This window comes from Astatotilapia calliptera, chromosome 19, assembly GCF_964374335.1.
Source record: "Astatotilapia calliptera chromosome 19, fAstCal68.1, whole genome shotgun sequence".
Classification (NCBI taxonomy): Eukaryota; Metazoa; Chordata; class Actinopteri; order Cichliformes; family Cichlidae; genus Astatotilapia; species Astatotilapia calliptera.
The window spans coordinates 12,289,158-12,302,958 of record NC_137440.1 but is presented as its reverse complement, the minus strand read 5'-3'; the positions used below and the strand labels follow the sequence as shown (position 1 = coordinate 12,302,958).

The 13,801-nt window shown below is 45.4% G+C and overlaps 1 protein-coding gene across 2 annotated transcripts in view; it reads right to left on the bottom strand.

Annotated features, from left to right (window-relative positions):
- Positions 1-530: 530 nt before the first annotated feature.
- The window catches only part of prkd3 (protein kinase D3), a 33,320-nt gene continuing 20,049 nt past the window's right edge, over positions 531-13,801 (bottom strand). The window contains exons 4-19 of one of the 2 annotated variants that reach the window (XM_026151623.2): positions 12,169-12,300; positions 11,482-11,639; positions 10,401-10,596; positions 10,239-10,316; positions 9,975-10,161; positions 9,010-9,133; positions 8,729-8,806; positions 5,906-6,182; positions 4,757-4,809; positions 4,296-4,368; positions 4,103-4,209; positions 3,831-3,992; positions 2,915-3,013; positions 2,558-2,825; positions 2,078-2,163; positions 531-1,633 (exon numbers count right to left, since the gene is read on the bottom strand). In XM_026151623.2, the coding sequence (XP_026007408.1) occupies positions 1,460-1,633; positions 2,078-2,163; positions 2,558-2,825; positions 2,915-3,013; positions 3,831-3,992; positions 4,103-4,209; positions 4,296-4,368; positions 4,757-4,809; positions 5,906-6,182; positions 8,729-8,806; positions 9,010-9,133; positions 9,975-10,161; positions 10,239-10,316; positions 10,401-10,596; positions 11,482-11,639; positions 12,169-12,300 (2,252 nt within the window). In that variant the 3' untranslated portion in view covers positions 531-1,459. The remainder of the gene's footprint in view (positions 1,634-2,077; positions 2,164-2,557; positions 2,826-2,914; positions 3,014-3,830; positions 3,993-4,102; positions 4,210-4,295; positions 4,369-4,756; positions 4,810-5,905; positions 6,183-8,728; positions 8,807-9,009; positions 9,134-9,974; positions 10,162-10,238; positions 10,317-10,400; positions 10,597-11,481; positions 11,640-12,168; positions 12,301-13,801) is intronic. The other variant, XM_026151624.2, reaches the window with a different exon arrangement.

Below are 13,801 nucleotides of genomic sequence, written 5' to 3'. Positions count from 1 at the left end.
TCAGGAGCTAGTTGGGGTGGTTTGTGCTTCTAACTAAGATGTTTTCTTAGTGCCTACTAGAAGAGGTGTTTTGGGCACACTGGGGGAAATGTATCTCTCCGCTGGCTTTGGCATGTCTCAGCCCTTACAGGAGCTTGCTGGTGACAGAGAGGTCTGGGCTCTCCTTAGACTGCCCCCCACAACCCAAACTCAGAACAGGAGCAGCCAGTGGGCGGATGGATGGAAAGATTTTCTATGTTTATACAGCCAGCATGAAAGCAAAGGGTGAACTTGATCTTAATCAACATTATTCATCATCGAGTGCTAAACAGCCTAGTGTGGACACACCAGGTTCTCTGTGAATTCTCGTGCACACCTTTCCTTCACCTTGTGATGTTTTCTTAGAGAAACAAGAACATAGGACATGACTTTTTGACTATTCGACCGCAACCCCAGAGAACATCAAAGAACAGGTCCCAGCACTGGAGCGCTTCAACGGTCACATTCAAGAAAACAGTGAAAGTACAAAAATGTGATGCCGAACCAAAGAGTCCGTTCCTTGTTGTATTGCATTCAACTACACTTCAGGGTTACGGCCTTCACAAAAGATTCACAAAGTCAAAAAAGGAAAACAGTTGAAAGGAAACAGCGAAATGAAATGTAACATATTTGGTCAGGGTTTGTTGGTTTCTCTCTCCGAGAGCAAGCCGATAAAACTTGCACACTACTAGCTGCCATGAACAGATCACACTCTGAACACACGTAGGTTAAAAACACCTGCTGGGATCTGAGACAAAGGAGCTAATACTGCGTGACACCGTTTCTAACTTTGAATATTGACGGGAAATGTAAAAACAGTTTGCGTTCTGTAGCAGTGAATAGTGTTTTCTATTCAGTTGCTATGGAAATTGGTAATATAGTGCAAAAACCTACCACAATTACTAAAATACATTAAAAAACCCAGACAAATCTGCGTGATAGTTCCAGTTTCATGCCACAGGACAGTCTCACAAACAGTTTAGAAATGAGAACAAACTCGTGTGTTTAATTCTCAGGCTGTAAATCCCTTGCGAAAAGTGCCCTTTAATCCCGGCGTAAGCGCTTCACGCGACTCCTCTCTTACATCACGAGCACGGCCTTCATCCAGAACTGTGCGTGTTCATAAACATTGTTCTGCTAGTCCTTAAAAAATGAACCAAGATTGAACAAATTCATGGAATGTTTTCGTATTATTATACACCAAGGAAGAGGGAGCACTCGCCTCCTGTGACAGTGTCTTAATGCGTTTCTGTGACACGCATCTCCGCCTGCTTGTAGCGGTGCTTCACACTACAACCTCTGCTGGGTTTTCCCACTTTTCCAGCCTCTCCACCCGACTGGCTTATCTCTGTTTCGAGAGTTCTGGAGGGAAAACCTGCCACTTTCAAAGCTTCATGAAAACTCTGTGAGATACATGTGGTGTAGCAAGTCTCCCACTCCACTAGGGGTCCTCTTCCATGTCGTCCAGGTTGGGAGCCATGATAAAATGTTTAGGGTAAACAAGACTGTGCTCGTCCGCGTACTCCTCCCAGCGTGCGTCGTCGCTCTCGTGAGTGATATAGCGCTCGCCTCGCCGCGTCTCAAACTCCCTCAGGTCCAACCACGTCTGGTAGTCCTGACCAAAACAGACATGAAACTGTCAGTAAATCTGGCTCATTGTGGAGAAGCGGCTTCACATAAACTGATTCAGAGATAAATCTGCATTCAGCTCACAGCATTTATACACAGTTTTCACTCCCTTTACTTTTCGGGCTTCCCGGTCCAGGTCTTGGCCACGTAAGCCAAACGCTGTTATTGACACAGTGTACTGATGTGCAGGGACAGCGCTGTTGTGGTTGTTTGACTTCTAGTTCACCACCAGGAAGTTTAATGGTGACATAACCACAAGTGGGCGGAACCTTTAACTCTATTCATGTTTTCCATGCTCTGACTATTAATGTTCACACAACTCATCTGTAGATTATTTTCAATGAAGGGAATTGATGACTTGACAGAATTATGACTCCGAGAATTAGCTCGAATTGCAATTTAAAGAGAGGAAAAAGCAAATGAGTCATACCTGTAACCAGGGATGGCTGAGACACTTGTCCACGCTGTACCTCTTTCTCATTTTGACTTGGAGGAGATTGTTGATCAGATCTGTGGCTGCGGAGGAATTAAGAGTACAAGAAGTGTAAGTGAACAAGATAAGTCAGAGGTGGTTTTGAGTTAAAGGGAACAAGACCTGCAAAAAGATATATCTATCAATATATATATATATATTCAGTGTTTTTACCGCATAATATACTATATACAGTGAGTGGGAGGAGGTGCAACTTGGGCAGTTGGGGAGATTTGAAAGTGATTCATTTCAACCACAGACATAAAAAAGCTGACATAAAGTTCAGATGACCCAGACGTGTGGGTGGGGAGGAGCTACATGTGTGAATATCATTTAAGTTACAGGTGCAGCAGGCCGCCAACGGCTCACAGACGAGAAGGTCAGATTAGATCAAACATTTCTGAAAGCAAACAAACAAGTAGCTCTTTGTCTTCATACCCTCTGCAGAGATGTCCTTCCAGGGCGTAGGAGGGTACATGAAGGCCGCATTCTGGATCTGATCATTAATGTCCTCGTCCTCGTTAAACGGGAACGTGCCGCTCAAGCTGACGTACACGATCACTCCCACTGACCACATGTCTAAGGAGCGGTTGTAGCCTTTGCTGCGCAGCACTTCTGGAGCGAGGTAAGCCGGAGTTCCTACCACCGACCGCCGGAAGGACTTCTCCCCAATGATACGGGCAAAGCCAAAATCACACAGCTTCACCTGGAGAAGAAAAGCGGCGTGTTAACGTACACACGCTTGCGGACACACAGCTCCACACATGCAAAACACATAAATATATATGCTCTCACCTGAGGGAAAGGCTCTGCAGAGGCCAGCAGTACATTCTCAGGCTTCAAGTCACAGTGAACAATGTTTTTGAAGTGCAGATGTCTCAAGGCCACAAGGATCTGTTGCAAACACACAAGTCCCATAAGCACAGATTCAGCTAAAAAGATCAAAACACTGTAAAGTCTGTAAACCGTACGCTATGAACAGAGTGCTGTTTGTGTAATGTATGGAGGAGACTCTATGGTGCTGCCATGTGGAAAAATAGTAGCAATATAAACATACTAATGCCCTTAAATACTTGCATCTTTACCAGCACTGCCATATAAGGGACACATGATCTCATCTCATCATCTCATCTATATTCACAAGGCCTATTGTAAGTGAGCGCTGCATGCATGTCTGCCCATGGCCCTGCCCCAAGACCACAGAGGGCCTGGCTCGCCGATCCTGACCCTGGCTTTAGCAGAGGCCCTCCTGGCCACATCTGAGCCGAGCCTGCCGCAGCTAATGGGGTTGTTGTTAGTGGCCCCGCTCCCGTTTGGTACCCGAGATCCACGGAGCCTGCTGCTCCTCTAATCAGGCCACAGAGCCACCAGTATACTGAAGGCTGTAATCCACAGCCAGGGAGGAGGCCGTGATGCCATACAGACCAAATCCCGTAAACAATTCCCTCCAATCAGCTCACCACAAGAATAAACAGGCCCCAGAGCTGGAGCACAGACCCATTACACCCCCAAAATAGGGCACAGAGAGAGAAGGGAAGGAAGACACAGCACTAAGAGGACTAAGAGGATGAAACATGCAGCAAAGCTGCTCGATTCTCAGTGACTGTCATTATCTGACTATTTCAGTGTTAGGACAGAATCTTGATTTGAGAACTGAGGGGTGAAGAAGGCTGCGTGAAAGGGCAGAGAGCCGTGTTTCAGCGGTGCAGACCTGCGTCACGAGGAACTTGGTGATTCGTTCAGGCAGTTTGCTCTTCTCGCTCGACAGGATCATCTCCAGCATGTCGCCGTGCAGCTTCTCCATGACGACAAACACCCGCTCAGGCGTCTCAAACATGCACTCCAAGTTAACGATACCCGGGTGATGCAGATTCTACAGAGAAACAGATCAAAGGCTTCAAACGAGGAATACGCTAAGAGTAAATGTAAACCAGTGACAAATGTAATGAGCGGGATTTTCTCTTAACTGTTATCAGTGATTACCTGTAATATGGCGACCTCATTCCGCAGCTGACTCTCCTGCTTGGTAGGAAATCTCATCTTGTCAATAACCTTGATGGCCACATCTCTGCCGCTCTTTCTGTGTTTGCCTGTGTTTGCCAAACAGAAAAAAACATCAATTCACAGCACAGACACTGAATATAAAATGTTCCTTTTAACTAAAGCACAAACATACCTCCATACACAATGCCAAACTGGCCCGATCCCAGCACTTCATCGGAGAATATTTGGTACACCGAGGCAATATCCTACACGGGCGTAATTTACACCGTTAATTTTCCTCTGCTTGTGGAAACATTCAAGTGAACTTTCCATGCTGCAACAGTTACATCATCTTTGGTTTTGGCAGAACTGCTGCCCTTCCAAAATGTTTTTCAGGTATTGCCAAATAGGCAACTTTCACTAAATGCAGAAGTGGAACTGAGACGAAAACTCCATGACCAAAAAATGAGTCTGCAGCTTCCCCATTTCTGCAGCGTAAAAGCTTCCACTGGATGTTTCGGCGACAGGCGCACTAGGATACCGTTTCTGATCTAACCACAGCAACTATTTTAATAGCATATGAATGCATAAATTTGCGAGCTGTGCTGGGAAATTGTGCAACAGCATCTAAGAGAAAAAAGAAGCTCCACTTACCACATTCTCCTGGACCTGGCAGTTGGACACAGATATGCTAATAGACAGCTCTTCTGCAGAGGGAAACACATGATATTTCCACATTCAACAAGTAACACAACATCACTCTGCCAATGCACAAAGCAGACACTAAATTCTTAAGCAACTGTAATCAGAGCTTTCTCAGATACCAGTATTTCTACTTTTCTAAAACCTGCAATCTTATCACAGCTGCACGCAATAACTCACAGCCCCACATAATGAAGCATTTTATTACACAATGAATTGGCTATAAAATTGATCTGGAAAGCTATCTGTGACTGAATGCTGAAAGTATGCAATGCATTTCAAAACTGGGGATTCAGACAGCCGCAGAAACTAATTCTGCATACTAGGCATTGGACAGAAAGCCGGAGATAAAAGCCAGCAGAAAACTTTCTGTGAGGTAATGCTCGACACAAAGATGGAATTTCACTCTTAGACAATGCTTTGATTTTTCAATTAACAGAGACAAACACATACAGTACATCACGCTGTCATCTGCAGATTAAACGTTTCATCTACTGATAGTAAAGTGCGGCTTAGTTCATTAGTAAATGAATTCACATCTATGTAGTGAGTTTGAGTTATCTTATCAGGTTGGCTTCTAGCGTCTTTTCTCAGGTTTTCTCATGTCACGCTCGTTATCAGTTAACCTCAAACTGTGCACATTTCTCATTTCTCTCTCTTTTTTCGGCGACTGGGAGATATTATCGCTGCCCTGACCATCAAAAGCTCAGTTTCCATACAGTTATGTCACTTCACTACTTACACTACTGTCATCCCCAAACAGTGACTTCACAGCCCCACTTCCTTTGGCCTACAGACCCTGAGTCAGGGCTTTCCCAGGCTAGCAAAAGTTAACCGAGGACATCAACTTTAAGGTCATCAAAGTAGTTTAAAAATCGCCTACGACGGGGCACAGAGAGCCTTTTTCTTTCTATATGAGCAAACAGTTCTCGTTTGTCACGGCCGCGACAGGTAACAAGCCTGCTTCATGCGCTAACCAAAGACACATGCAAGCTGATTTCATTCCTACAAACACAAGATAAAAAAAACAAACAAGTTTTTCATCCGGAGACATATCAGCAGCATTTTTAGCACAAGAAAGTTCTGATAAATTCTACTTACTGTGATCTTTGCCTTGGCCGGCAGCGCTGGCTACACTGGGCTGAGGCGTGACGGGCATCAGGGCCTGTCTGATGGCCTTCTCCCAGCCTTGAGCCACCTCCATGCCGACTCCAGAGGCGGCCAGAGCAGGGCTGTGGTAGTGACTGCCGTTGTTCTCCCCTACATAGTAGACCATGGTGGCTGTGATGATCTCAAAGCAGTGAGGGTTGCTGCCCTGAGCCAGATTGCTGTAGTCTCTGCACTGCTCTACCTGGAGGATCTCAGACAGAGGGATTTCCTGTGGAAGCAGTGAAGGAGAACTGATAAGAAAAGCAGACGAAACATAAAAGAGCACAATCTGCATTTCTCAATGAAAGCTCAAGCAAGAATCAGAGTCTTCTTTTCTGTCTTTCTTAATGTTTCAGCCAGTAAACAATTTATGCAAGTCCAAGAGCACATGAACTTCTGAAGGAACCAAAACAAACAGATACACTCCCCCTCCACACAGTGCTGCACATATAAAGTGCTGGGATGGAGTGGTGGAGAAATAAAAATCTCTTATAGCCGATGCTGGCTGTAAACTAGAAGAATATGAAAAAATACTTTCTTCAATCAAAAACATATCATGCTACTAAATGAGCAAATCCACAATTAAGCAATGATACACAAAAGGTAAAGACAGAGGAAGTAACACTCACACACACGCCGCACTCAGTCGTCCCCGCTCTAACTTTCTGCCTTCCTCTTCGCTTGACTTGTGAGCACAAACAGAAAGTGGAGCCGCACTACACTTTAAAAGTCCCCCCCTCGCCCGTCTAACTCACTGTCAAATCAAAGGTGGGAGGGAGGGCCGAAATTACAAATACAGACAATTTCCAACCAATGGGGGCTCAAAGAGGCGCACGCCGTCTGCTCTGCGTGGCTCACCACACAGTATCAGATGAAGTGCTTGTGGTTAGCAGGGCCTGGTCACGTGAGCGCGCTCTGCGGCGGCTCAAGCGGTTCCCTGATTACAAGGCAGGGCCAGCAAGAGGCCCCATCTGAGCACGAGGCGCTGGCGCTACCACTAGCCACCAAGACAAAAGACCAAGCAACTACCGTTCCTCCACGGGGTCGTTTGTGAGTGGGCGTGTGTGATACTGTGACAGGGAGAAGCCCCCTCACCCCATGAAAGCTTCTTCAGAGAAAGCCACAAGTACAGGGGTCTCATCTTCAAACGAGGAGCTGTTATGGCTTCCAAATGGTGAAAATGGCTGCCATGCCTGGCGAGCGAGCCACCACGCGACCACCACTAATCAGATTGGAGGTATAAAGAAAAGGGGAGTGGGGAGGACGGCGGCCACACACTGATGAGCAGCAGGCTAGAAACTGGGGAGGAATGAAAGGAAAGAGCTCGAGGCAGACGGCTTTCCGGATACCAGCGGAGCTCATGGAGAAGCAGTGGTTTCGGTAGAAGACCCCCTCCCCCCAAAATACTACAGGAAATAATTTCATGTTATCTGTCCCAGATAAAAATCCTCTGCTCTGAAGCAAGAGGCAAAGACCAAACTTTGGAGCATAAAAAGGAGATTTACAGCAAGCCTTCAATTAGCCTCCTGAAGCTTTTAAACATAGCTGAGTGCCAAGTTGATAATAAAGAACCACATAAAGCTGCCCTGTAAACACACCCGAGGAGTCGGTCCCCGCTGAGGTTTCCTCTCCGAGGATTTAGTGGCCGGGGACGCAGGGTGTGACAGAATAATTGGGAGAGAAGGGGGAAGGAATACAGTTTTTCCAAAACTTGCTTCACAACAAATGCGGACGGAGAAAAAACAAAAAGAAGGCAGGCAGGACAATAAGCAGAGCTGTGAGCGAGACCACCTGTTTGAGACTCGCTCAACCGAAGTGGAAACTCTGCCGCGTCCTACTCAGCGCCCTGTTGCAACATACCTCTGACCACAATTCGAAGAGGTGTTAAAGTCTCAAAACGCACAAAGCGAGAAGAACAATAAGATAATTACACACTCCATCCTACACAGCACACACGACACACATGTGGAAGTCTTTACCTTGCAGCCTGTACTTCCCTCCCCCAGGCCTCACTGTGTAATTACTGTGCTATTAAGCCCCTGTGGCGGCGTAATGACTGACTACGGCGCTGCCACCGAGAGGGAAGTGTCACACATATTCGCCTCAACTCCATTTACACGTTTAAATATTCACATTTCACTCAAAGCGAACACTGAGGATTAGAAAAAGAATCAAAGCCAGCATTCAACAGCTCGCAGCGTGACTTTTTAGAAATGTTTTCCCTTCCCTAAAATAAGAGCTAATCAAAACTCTTTTGTGTGACAGACGCAGTCTGACATTTTCTTCAAAACCCCATTTAAATGTCCCATCTCTGCTGTTAGTGATACTGAGGATGATGAAACGCAGAAACTCCGAGACTGCGACCCTTTCACTTCAAGCAGCGAAGAGACCAGGCGGCATTGTGAAAAACCACAGGGGGAATTTCAGTGGGACGAAGTGACCACAGGGTAGTTTACAGTTGTGAAGCGGCAGCCTTCAGCTGAGTCACGCGGCTGCCACCGGGTAGATTTTATTTACATATCACTCATAAGCATGACAGACAGCCTTTATACCTGAATATGAAAACAGATCTTTCCTAAATGACACGTTTGAATCATAAGACAGTAGAGCGGGTGAATTCTGTCTAAGCACTGTGGGGATTTTCATGATATAACTCTGCACAGACTGGACGCTGCAGCTTTTCTGATATTCTTATGAATAATAGTTCGTCGCACCAGATCGAGCTGAAGCCGTGGTTTTCCAAGAACACGGCAGAAATAATAGTTTTAATCTTACTTTGTAGAACTTGGCTCCGGTGTCGTTCTGGAAGAGACTCAGGCTTTTGCTGTCCAGCCTCCAGTAATGCCTCTTCCGCTGTTAAATGGAAACCCCGAGTTAGTCCTAGTGGCAAAATATGGACCACCTACCAATATTTCGGAAGTTCAAAATTTTATTTCACAAGGAAAATACCTCGTGTGCTGATTTCAGCACATGTGAACAGTTTCCCCAGCATACATTTAGGGCAGAGCCGTTTCAGGCTAAGCTCCTCTGTTGGGCTTTGGGGTTATCAGTCTTACCAGGTTGTCCCTGCTCGTGTAATGAACCATCCAGCCCTCCTTCACCACCGTGGAGCTCCGCCTCTTGGTGTGTTTGATGGACTGGACCACCCGCATCAGAGGGATGTTGGTGCTAGTGGAGGGGCTGCAAACATAAAAGGAGGTTTTTTTTTATTTAGTGATGATTATCACAATTACCGTAACTCAGAGTTATGATTTCATTAACGAAACACTATTCAGAGCACAGCAGGTACTTCCTGAGACATCCCTCATACGAAGTGAAGCGCTTTTTTTATGTTTTACGTAACACTCTAGGAAACATCAGACTCTGCTGCTGCAGCTGGAGAATAAACAGAGGAGTTGGAGCGTTAGACCTAGTAGTTAAAAAATAACCCCAAATTCCCCAGTTTAGATCAGAGTAGCAACCTTGAATGTCTTCCCCTCCTCTTCTTGTTTCTGATCCCTTTTTACTCAATTGTTCGATTACAGTAGAGTAGAACAAAAATACAAAAATGACATCAGAAACCAGGACTGGGTAGTTTGCATGAACTCTGACATTCATCCCACATCAGCTGATAGATTAGCCACCTGATTGGCCAATCCACCCTAGCTCTTCTTTTTAATCCCGTGTCTGACTTGTCTTCTAGGAATAATCCTTGAAGCTCTTTTCTGAACTGAGCGGTGTCTGTTCTATGTAAGGACTGCCTAGAGAACAAAGAAGTTAGTGAGGCTGATTTCTATCCCTTGAAAAAACCCACAAACTATCCTAATGGTCCCCAAACAACAACTTTACTGACATGAACTCAGGTGGCAAAACTGGTCAGCGTACAGGTGAGGTCGCCAGATGTCGTGTTTATGAAGGAAAGAGTTAAGCAGTCGTCCTTGTCCCTGGTGTCACTGGTGCCTCTTAGTCTCCATGGAACATCAAATGTAAACGACTGCAGTTTTGGGCTACAGCTGGCCTGGATTAACCAGTATGTTCATACCTAATAGTCTTGATGGGCTCTTCATCCTTCTCCCTGTCCAGCAACGGCGAGTCCATTTCAAACATCCTATCATCCGGAGTGGATGGTTCATCTGGATCATCCATCCCTCTGCCACAATCCATGTAATTACTGTCTACCTCCATTGTATCCATGGTAGTGTCTGAGTCCGGCCCAGGGCTCGCTGGCTCTGCACAAGAACTTTTATTAGAATTACAAATATGAGAAATAAACAACTGTCAGTTTGAAAGATGATGTAGAACTTACCTCCATTGAAGTCCACCTCACCTAAACAGTCTCTTGGTACCTTTGAAGCACAGCGCTTATGGCAGTTGAATCTGCAGTCTAGGAAACAAAATGTTATGATAGTTTTGGTAAAGCGCTGCTGTTCCACGTCCTCTGTAGCGGAATCTTCATTGGTCAGCCTACCTTTACACTGCATGCCCTGGCGGAAGAGACCTTTGAGCAGACGCTTGCAGTACTGGCAGATAGTAGGACGAGTGTAGGTGTGAATGGCGAACGTGTGTGGCACCTTAACCCGTGTCTTTTCCATCTTATCCATCCAAATAGGCCGGCCGCTCCAGGACGGGATGCGCTTCCCTGCCTCCTGATGGGACCTCTGCTGCTGGGGTTGGATGGGAAAAGGGGAAGACGGGGGGTATTCGGAAGAATTAAAAACCATATGCAGGAAGGAAGCGAAAGAGGAAAGATAAATAAATAAGATAAAAACAGAGGTAGAAGAGCCTCAGAGGGAGTATGTGAGTGACAGACAAAGAGAGTGAGTAATGACATGTGAGTAAAAGACATCAAAGAAAAAAGTGAGTAGTGTCTGCGCTTCTATTGGTCCAAACAGACGATCAGATTTGTCACTCTTGCCACACATTAGAGTTTAGTTGTGATTTTTTGGTGGATAAATGGAGCAGTCTGGAATCTGTCAGGAATGGAGTTTTCTTCACTTTTTGCCAACAAGTGAGCAGATACATAAACTTGGACTTCTATGGACTTTTAATGTCATTAACATAATTACATTTCCTGGTGACCTTTTGGAGAGACAAAGACAAGAGGGGAATATCTCAGTGTGGGCTTATGCAAAAACGGTTTCGTAAGACCTCGCTGAGGATCTCTCCACAGAGCTCTGTGCAGCACAATTCAATTTTCTGCATCAGTGGTATTCTACAACAGGGCCCAGGAGGTTCACTCGTGGAAAAGAGCCACATTTGATAAGTTTAGAAACATTTAACAGTGGAGGCAGAGCCTGTGAGCTGCATGTGGATTGCCTGCCACACATACTTGCTCCGAATATGTCTCTCTTCCTGCTTCTCCCTCATTTGTCTTCATTTTTTCCATTTAAGACAACGCTTCAGTGAGTTCATTTTACATATGGATAAAACAGTAATCCTCACATTTTCCCTTCTGTTCAGAGAATTCGCAGCTACTAAAATTCCTCTACGCTGCTCTTTCTCTATCCGAGCACCTTCATCCAGTCACACTCACAGCAATCCGAGCTTACCTCATCCAGGACAACCACTGCATTTTCAGCAGGTAAAGGTCGGGGGACAGAGAGAGATGGTCCAGGCAGTGAAACATTGGACAGTCGCCTCTTCCTCACACCACTACAGTTATTTGGGATCTTGAAGGCACAGCGCTTGTGGTAGTTTAGCCCACATCCTTAATAAAGCAAAAAAACAGATCACATTAGTTACCGAACTCATGGAAAGATGACATCATCGTAAGAAATGCAGTGAAGAAACGTCTCATTTTGCAAATCAGCCACAAGATGGTCCTGCTGATAAACAGGCTTAGTACGAGAATTTATGGCCAGGAATGTTTCACTGGTGAATAAATCTTCTCTCTTTAAACTTAATTCGCTGTCAGCGGAGAACTTGACACGAAAACACAAGAACATATTTCAAGTATGATTCAACAATGTGAAAAAATGTAAGGAAAGCGAGCGCGACATGAGTCCACTGGGATCTGAATGTCAAGCATTTCAACGGCTACTGTGCCTGCGCCACATTGTTCTTGTTTGCCTCTATATCTCCCTGATACAGTTACAAGGTCAGATATGTGGTGTGTTTTTGGATCTGTGTTTGAGTGCGGATGCAATAAAAAGGAAGGTGCAGATAAAGGCCAAGTTCTTGGGAATTTGGTAGAATTGATCCAAGTGTGAGTGCCACTGTGTGTGCGAGCGTCTAACCTTCACATTTAAGCCCCTGCCGAACGAGACCCCATAGCATCTCGCCACAGTAGTCGCAGAAGGTGGGGGCCTTGTAGGAGTGGACGTAAAGGGCATGGGGTCGGATCTGGAAATCTTCAACTGTGGCTTGAGCTAGAAACAAAAAGCAGAGGTTGTTTGAGTAAAGATAGAAAATAGAAAAGTTCACAAAGAAACTTCTAATCTAAAGAAAATCATTAAAGATGAAGAATAAATATTTTTGAATACATTTTTTTAATGTAAGTAAGTAGGTGCATGTGAGCTTGCACAGGGAAGATCTACTCTACACGCTCCACTTGCTGCACATAAACACGGATGCTATGTCTCACTGCTGCAGTAGAGGGCATCACATCTGCACCACACGAGCGTGATCGAGTGATAGGGCACGCCCATAAGACACCAGAGACATGCATTTTATTCCTGTTTGTTATTAAGAACCGAATATCGAATCAGCAGAGCCGTGAATATGTCTCTCTTTCTGTTTCTCTCTTATTTGTCTTCATCTTTTCCACATTTCTGTGTCAAATGAGACACAGTGAGTTTGTCGCAACAAGACTTGGCTAATCACGGCTGTGAATCATCAAAGATGTGAAGATGAGTAAGATAAGGCTCATGCTGCCAAATATCCCTGAGTGTGTGACTGTGCCTCCTCTGTTCCTATGCAGTCACTTATGTGGCAGCAGTGACCAGCGAGGGGACGGTTAATATTTACTCTTGGGTTAAGCAGCAAATGTGCTAACGCCATTTCGTTGTGTTTGCCGATGAAGGCATTTTCAGCTTAAAAAAACAAATGTGAAACGTCCTTTGCTTAAAAGCAGCATCTGATATGAGTAAAGACGGGAGGAAACAAAAAGGCAGTTGGTTAAACGATTCCGATCTCTTAATTTGAGCAAAGAATGCAGGACAGGTCAAATGGGAAAGCAAACATTTTGATGTCATAATCCCTGGAATGGAAAATATTTACAGACATTTGCAGGAATATTAAAGATCTGAGACAATTCGGGGCGGCTGTTGAGAACTACAGCGGCTGGTGGGGTGATGTTGGCAGTTTGGGAAGAAGAGGAGAAAGAGCTCAGCGAGGTCACATGTCGAGAGGCGCGCAGCTTTCTCACACAGACACATGAAAGGCAGCCTTCATGAGCTTTCTGCACACGCGTCTGCAAAACAACTGGCCACTTCTTAGCAGTCACAGTGTTACGTAATGGTTATCGTGCTAATAAGTATCAAACAACTCCAAACATAAACTCGACACGTTGTTTTTCAGAGCGCTTCTCACGAGCGGCGGGGCTCGCATGAATGTGCTATCTGTTCGCTCGGAGGCACCGAGTTTCCATTCGGAGTCAAAAGTTTCCATCTCACAAAAACAAGTTAGTTATATTTATGACAAGCAGAAGGTGTTGTAAAATATCAATTTCACGCGGCCCGTGGCGGTGAATAAGGGGCTTGTGAAAGTGGGTGGGAATTTAGGAGGAGTGAGAAACAGAACAAAGGGACACTCGGTCAGGCCAAACCTCAAACCTCATGGGCCGAGATGGCCTGCGCAGCGTCCGCTGCATAGGGCCGCCCCGCACATCAGAGCGTGTTTACACTCCGCGGGTCTACTACAATCACTTAC